Source organism: Oncorhynchus kisutch, linkage group LG30, assembly GCF_002021735.2.
Source record: "Oncorhynchus kisutch isolate 150728-3 linkage group LG30, Okis_V2, whole genome shotgun sequence".
NCBI classification, from domain to species: Eukaryota; Metazoa; Chordata; class Actinopteri; order Salmoniformes; family Salmonidae; genus Oncorhynchus; species Oncorhynchus kisutch.
The window spans coordinates 10,857,870-10,865,324 of NC_034203.2; the positions used below are offsets into that span (position 1 = coordinate 10,857,870).

Genomic DNA, 7,455 nt, shown 5'->3' on the forward strand with positions numbered 1-7,455 from the left:
TCCGTCTTGGATGGGGTACATGTTTCTGAAATCAGCGGTGTGGAATTCAAAGTCGTGCCTTAAACACTGATGTCGTCACGCATCATTCATAGAACCGGAGTTACAATACCTACCCTTTTGTTTTAATAAAAGTATATACAGTACATTAAAAACAGATTATTTATGACTTTCACGCCTTTTTCCTGAATAAATCAACATATTCAAATAATATGCATTCGTATTTGTTTACCAATGACATTCAAGCCCCCAAAAAGTGCAAAAAAGTTGAATACATGTCACAGAAGCAACAGACCTTCTTTTATGATATATTACAATGCAGCTGCTGCTGATAGAAATGGTATTATACATACACTGGGTGTACAAAACATTAAGGACACCTTCCCAGCACTGAGTTGCATCCCCAGCCTCAATTCTTCAGGGCGTGGACTCTATAAGGTGTAGGTAGCATTCCACAGGCATGCTAGCCCATGTTGACTCCAATGCTTCCCACAGTTCTGTGAAGTTGATACACACAGGAAACTGTTGAGGGTGAATAATCCAGAAGCTTTGCAGTTGTTGACACAAACCGGTACCTACTACCATACCCCATTCAAAGGCACTTACATCTTTTGTTTTGCCCCTTCACCCTCTGAATGGCACACATACACAATCCGTGTCTAGATTGTCTCAAGGCTCAAAAATCCTTCTCTAACCTGTCCCCTCCCCTTAATCTACATGGATTGAAGTGGATTTAACAAGTGACATCAATAAGGGATCAGAGATTTCACCTGGATTCACCTGGTCAGTCTGTGTCATGGAAAGAGCGGGTGTCCTTAATGTTTTGTGCACTCAGTGTATTAACATACCATAACTCAATATCAGGAGACTGGGTTTTATAGCAGAGGATCCTATTCCTTCTCCATTTTCCTCTGAGATGCCATGGATTACCCAGATACTCTGCAGACAAGAAGAAACAATATAAATATTTATTCAGTTCATTGTGTCTACTGCAGGCAGCAGATCACATTTAAACGTAATCATTAAACGTTCTCTCAGCCGTGTTGAATTAAAAAGTCTAGAAACACGGTCATTTCTGGCACAAACACATTTATTTACGGGTCACTTTGCTGTACAAGGGGTTTGAACTCACTCTGAGCCGGAGTTGGGCTTGGAATACTGCTGCAGCTCGCGTAAGTATTGATTGATATTTGCTGTGGAAACAACAGAACGACGTCATTAGCCATCACCCATAGCATATCGGTCTTAATAAGAAGTGATGTTTATATCAAGCCTTGGCACTAGTATGTCTTACCTAAACTGTAACTGTTGGGGCTACCCAAGCCTGGTCCAATTTTCTTTGCAACACCTGATGGTGACCCGGCACCACTCAGTCCAGTCCCTCCTGATCCCCTAGTACCCACTCCTGTTGCACTTGACCCTGGCCCGCCCATTCCTGTGTTGCCAAACACTGTATTACCGTTTCCTGTTGAAGATGCAGATGCGCCCCACCCACCTATTCCTGCCATCGATCCTGTTCCAGCAGTTGACCCTCGGTTACCTTGCCCCGTTGTACTCGGCCCTACCCAGCCCACCCCTGTGTTACCGGCTGCACCCGGGCTACCCATTCCGGTCTGAAACATAATAAGACAAAAGAGAATGATGTTAGGTGAAAATACTGACATTAAATATAGTTCTATGAGAATGTATGTGAGCTATCTCACTGTGGCAGTGGTTCTCAATCCTGGTGCTGGGGACACATAGGGATGCACCTTTTTATTTTTGCATTGGCATGACAGGCCTGATTCATTCGGCCAGTAACTGAAAAGTCAAGGCAACTAGGGGGAAAATCTGTAGATCTGGCCTTGAGCAAGGAATTTAACCCTAATTGTACCTGTAAGTCACTCTGGAAAAGTGTATGCTGAATGACTCAAATACAATTTTTTTAAATGTATCTAAAGGATTATGAGTTGCTCATTTGAAAAATGTGCACCCCTTTGATTCCTCAGATACTTCTGGTGGAACGACCCTTTCTGGGCTGTAAAGCTTTGCTATTATATTTTGCAATACAATAGCCTCCACCATCCAAAGATAGCCATTAGCTAGTTAGGGGGCCTCTCTTCCAGGGAGGTGCCCCCCAAAAATGCAGGAGTTGTTGTCGCTCTCTCGTGCAATACTCTCGCTTTCATCCAATCAAATGCTCAAGGCGCATGCTAGACACAAATGTTGGAGAAGCGGGTGTAACCACAAGCTCCAGGGAGAGACAACACAGTTTGCCGCTGACCCCAGGCATACAGGCAGAGTTTGGGTTCCAAGGTACCCAGGAGGACCCCGGGGCAAACTGGAAGCACGAACAGGGGGAGGGGGGGGGGGGGGGGCTGACAGCACTTGCAACCCACACACTCGCTTTGCAGGCGTAGGGTAGACAGAAAAGTGGGTGCTTTCCTGTGGCAAAAAAAAAGAAACACAATAGACTGTCCTATGTGATGGGGTGAAGGCTTGGAGCGCACCCTCAAAAGGACACAACATAAGGTGGAGTCCTGTGTGAAAGGTGAGATAGCAGTTAAATGGTCCTAGGTGATCTTCCCTCTGTTTCCAAGGAATGATCTGTGTAGGTCACACAACTTCTCTGAAAACGCATCGCCCATTTATCAAACAGTGGGCATGTGGGAGGGGCACTGGCACTATAAGCCTACACATTATACCTTGAGCCATACACTTGTCATGCACTGCGCTCTTCTGCTGTGACTCTATCGTAGTCTGTCCCATGTGTCCCCAACACATTTGTAGTACTATTTCAATTCTGCTATTACAGCCCTTGGCCTTTCTGTATCCTACCATGTTTTCAAATATTTCATTTTGCATTGGCTGGGAGAGCCCTTCTTCTCTCATGAATATTGTTATGTATAGATAGCTAGGGAGCTGTGGTATAGCTAGGGAGCAGAAAAGCGTAGTGCATAGGGGAAGTAACAAAACACCTTGATATCAGGGATGCGCATTCAAGCAGATGCAGAAATGTAGTTAGGATGGAAGAAATTACATAGTAAAACCTGCAAAAGTGTGAATGTAGACCAGGGAAAAGATGCACTACCCTCCCTGTGTCCAATAAAAAAACACACAACCCTCCGCAAAGAAAAAACTAAAGTTAGACAACCCTCCCCTATTCTGGACCCCCCCCCCCCCCCCCCCCCCCCCCCCCCCCCCCCACCTGGATACATTTTTGACTTTCCCATAGCTTTCATTTTCAACTAAAGTCTTTTCCTAGAGATAATTATCTTCGTAAATCCCATCTAACATGATTAGATCTTTTGACCAGTGTCTCAACTCTATCCCTACAGCAAGACGGAAACAATTTCTGGCCTAAGTTTGACTTCTAAATCATTTTCTGTCTATATTTAAACGCCCCTTATCTCTGACCTGGATGAAAGCCCAGTACTAAACCACAGAACATATCTTCCTTTACCCTGGAGCCACAGTTGGCCAGGGAGGCGTTGAGGCTCCGGATCTTGTCGTTGAGGATTTTGATCTCGCCCTCCTTCACCTTCATCGCTGTCTCCCCCAGGTCCTTGTCCCCCTGCAGCCTCATGCGGCCCGTCAGCAGCTTCTCCATCTCTCGGTCGTATTTCTCCTGGGTCTTCTGCAACTTTTCTTGGTGCTCCAGGGCCATGGCGCTGCGGTTATGGCTGCACCATTTGTGGTCCTCGGCTAGCTGGTCTTTCTCCGCCTGCAGCCTGGCGCTACGGCCCTGGATCTCCGACACCTGGGAGCCTACGTTGTCCAGGTAGTGCTGGAACTTGGTCTCCACCTCGCGGGACAGACTGGAGCAGTTGTTGCGGATCTGGTCCAGGTGGTCGCGCTGCTTCTCACAGGTGAGCAGGAAGGGGCTGACTTTGGGCAGGAGGGTGTCGATCTTCAACAGGAAGGCTTTGGAGACGTTGGAGATACCATCGAGGGATTGGACGAAGTCCTCCTTGCACTTCTTCCTGTAGCTCTCCAGCTGTTTCAGCAGGGAGGTCTTGTCCCTCCGGAGGGAGATGGCATCCAAGGTGAGGGTGTCCCGGTCCTTGGCTGTGTTCTCTATCTCAATCCTCATGAACTGCACCGTCTGACTGAAGTTGGAGCTCACTAGCTTTAACAATTGCTCTAGCCGCTGGACCTGGTTTTCATGTATATTGTTGTTGTTGCCTGGAAATGTTTTTGAGGAAGAAAAAAAGAAAGAAACATGTTTTGTGTTAATACTTCTGAACCACTATCAGATTTTGTCCTGGATTCAATCTGAGGAGCGCTGTCGACAATGTTCCTGTGTTGCGGATATAATATTCACAGTAAACACTGCAGATTTGGGCTCAACAGAAAATTCCCTCTAAACCAAGCACGCTACAAGGCGGCTTGGGTTGAACCCCAGCCCTGTGTTGGTTTTAAGTTCATTCAAAACGGCGAATAAATCACAATTTTCACGATTTCTGTTCATACTTAGGTACTACAACAGCAAGCATTTTCCTAAAACTGTGAAGACAAAATATCATTGCCAAGTTGTAATTTGCTACTTGCTTATTCTTGTCCAAAGAAATACCAGTTAGGAAAGTTAGGAAACCTAGTAGGAATAGGAAAGCTCATCTGTGAATTACAAGGATGAGATTCTGTGTGGACGTTTGAACATATGTAACACTAGTGCAGAGCAGAGCAATGAAAGCATTGGTTTGTCTTAAAGTTCAATTGTCTTACCATTTAGTGTTATCATTGGTGTCATGGCTCTGGGGCATCGGTTCAGGTTAAGTTGAATCAGACAGCTTCTCTTATCGTTATCGCATTGATTCTGTGGATATTGATAACAGATATGCATCACATTTTGTCAGCTAATTATTGTTGACAGTTGTTTTATACATATATTTCATACAACTGACAAACTTAAATCTGAACGTAACTAGTGATTGCTAATGTTTATGAAATAACACTGTTTGAACCTTTTCAGTTATACATTTGCTGAAATAATAATGCATATAATATACATAATGTACCTGAATGTGGTGTGTTTGTTGTTAGGTGTGTTATGTCATGTTCAATTACACTAAAATCTAAATCCGTTACCACATAAAAAATGTCTATCCACTAATACAACTAACCTGACATTGTAATATTCAATAAACCATCCACTGTATGTACTGTACTGATGTCGTTGTGTTGAATATAAAAAACAAACTATTCTCTAAAGTATTTCAAAATATCAAAAAACATCCACCGCAACCCTCTAGCATTGACCACTGAACCAGTCTCAGCACTTACCGCTTGGTCTCTGAGATGGGTGATGAATATGACAGATTTGTTTGCCATTTGACGCAGATTTATCATTTCCTTGTTGTTGCGCATCTTGTCGGTCTGAGTGGCATTCAGGAGAAGCGTCAGATTCTTTTTCTGCTGCCGGAGGTTCATGTTGTCAACGGAGAGGCGGTTGAAGCTCTTCTCCAGGTCTCGGACCCGGCTCTCGGCTGCCGCGTCCGGGGACCTCCCGTAGACCAGGAAGAGAACGAGACTGACGATGATGAGCGACTGGATCAGAGAGGAGAAGAAGAAGACAACCCTCATGTAGTAGCCACAGCTCTTCCCACTGGGCTTCTGGATCTTCCTCCTGGCCTCCAAGCCAAACTTGGCCTGGGAGTAGCTACTGTTGTACATGGGTGCTCAGCCTCAGATGCACAGTACAGTACAGTACAGTACAGTACAGAACACCCTTACTACAGCCAAGCCCAGACAGAACTACTTCTTGAGGACCAAATGAAATACCAAATAAATAGAAAACTCAGTCCCTGGTACTGGTGTGGTTCGGCGATTAGTATCCCCCTTCTGACTTAAAGTAGCGCACAGTGGCAGTCCAAACAGTAAAGTTCTAGCCGTTTCCTCTCCTGAGCATTGTCTGAGAGTGAGAAGACAGGATTGTGTAAACATCGTCATGAGTTTTATAAACACCTCACCACACTTCCCATTCTGGGAACACCTTCCTGACCCCCTCCCCACCCCTGGACATCATGTCAGAGGTTAACATAACATTACACACACACACACACACACACACACACACACACACACACACACACACACACACACACACACACACACACACACACACACACACACACCATCAAGTACACACATATACGCACGCACGCACACATACATATAACATCATGCACACATGAAAACATACTGTTTTTTTACCCCTGGCCCCCTACGGTGTCAGCCACCCCTTTGTTTGACAACATGTCAGCACACGTGACAAGAGATAGTGATCCTGAAATTCCATGCTCCGAAGAGGGAAAGAGATAATAATCTTAGGAAAAGTCTTTGGGTATAACAGTCCTAAGTACTATTTAACAAGGTGTACCTAAACTGTACCGGTATATGTACCTAATATGTATTACATAGGTATTAGGGACACTTAAATGTGATGGTTTTTGTAGGCATCATATATAATGGTCTTTCATTTTCCTTGAGCGATCTAAACCCTTACCCGCTCTCTGATTAGTTGTAAGGTTCAGAGAGGTTATTGTTGACAAGTATTTAGCATAGGTAGGTACATGCATGTTCACACTCTTGACAGGTATATGATCCATTAACAATTGTTCTGACCTTTGTGCTGACCTTTGTGCTGACCATTGTTCTGAAGATATTATTTGTTCTGAAGATTTGATCTGTATATATTATCTTCCTCTATAACTGCCTTTCTCAAAATGACACATTGTAAAGACCTAATTTCCCCCCCCCCCCATGATGAACATGGTTTCCTGTGCATGGCTCCACTAGTTAAGTGGCAGGACAATAGTAGGCCTACACGTTGTTCCACAGAGTATCAGAGCCAGCAACTCTTTGATGCTGTGCGTCTCAACCCAACTTGCTGACGTGGGCAGCCATTGTTGCTGTGCCAACCCCCGTCTTTAGAGGAAGCAGTAATTCACCAAGGTATTAGAATTGGCCATTTCCGAGTTTTTACCATCAGGACAGATCACAGATAAAGCTTGGGAACAAAAGCAGGATATCAGGGACAAACACAGAAGTACACACAAAATGTTGAATATTGAGAAGGAATTGGGTTGTTTATTTGGAGCATAAACAACCGGTATTCTGGTAAATGTTGTCAGAATAAAATTGTGGTTCGAACCACACGTGTAATAAAAACGTGCATCCCCTTGGGTACCTGTCTCCTAGAATTCTATTCTGGCGACTCAACTCCTTCACTCTACTGTTGTAGATGGACTATGACAGAACGTGGTACTGGTGTAGTTTTCAGCCTATAGTTTCCACCTAGGAGTACAGAGAATTTTTTTTCATTAAAACACAATTGAAATGTATTTTCGGAAGGGCTGTGGTCACTATTCAATTAATACATTAAATATATGCAGTGCCTGCAGAAAGTATTCACACCCAAATGTTTCCTCTAAGTGGCACGTGGCCCTGCTCCCACGTGACTGGCTCAGAAAAAATCAG

General features: G+C 44.4%; 1 protein-coding gene across 2 annotated transcripts; it reads right to left on the reverse strand.

Annotated features, from left to right (window-relative positions):
* Nucleotides 1-100: 100 nt before the first annotated feature.
* Nucleotides 101-5,905, reverse strand: plvapa (plasmalemma vesicle associated protein a). 2 transcript variants are annotated; one of them, XR_002252735.2, is made up of 7 exons: nt 5,260-5,905; nt 4,702-4,792; nt 3,440-4,161; nt 1,292-1,610; nt 1,130-1,190; nt 846-936; nt 101-494 (listed from the first exon to the last, which is right to left on the reverse strand). XR_002252735.2 is itself a non-coding variant. In XM_020466716.2 (6 exons), exons 1-6 carry the CDS (start codon nt 5,647-5,649, stop codon nt 924-926), a joined length of 1,596 nt encoding a protein of 531 aa, XP_020322305.1. In that variant the 5' UTR covers nt 5,650-5,905; the 3' UTR covers nt 101-923. The 2 variants fall into 2 exon arrangements, 1 of the variants encoding a protein (XP_020322305.1); XM_020466716.2 differs by having other exon boundaries at nt 101-936.
* Nucleotides 5,906-7,455: the final 1,550 nt, after the last annotated feature.

What these genes read in the sequence shown, in the direction of transcription:
- plvapa (XM_020466716.2), bottom strand. Translation starts at nt 5,649, where the DNA reads ATGTACAACAGTAGCTACTCCCAGGCCAAGTTTGGCTTGGAGGCCAGG. An exon ending in ACCAATGATAACACTAAATG is followed by an intron (nt 4,162 to 4,701) that starts GTAAGACAATTG and finishes AAACATTTCCAG; the next exon opens with GCAACAACAACAATATACAT. An exon ending in CCCCAACAGTTACAGTTTAG is followed by an intron (nt 1,191 to 1,291) that starts GTAAGACATACT and finishes TTGTTTCCACAG; the next exon opens with CAAATATCAATCAATACTTA.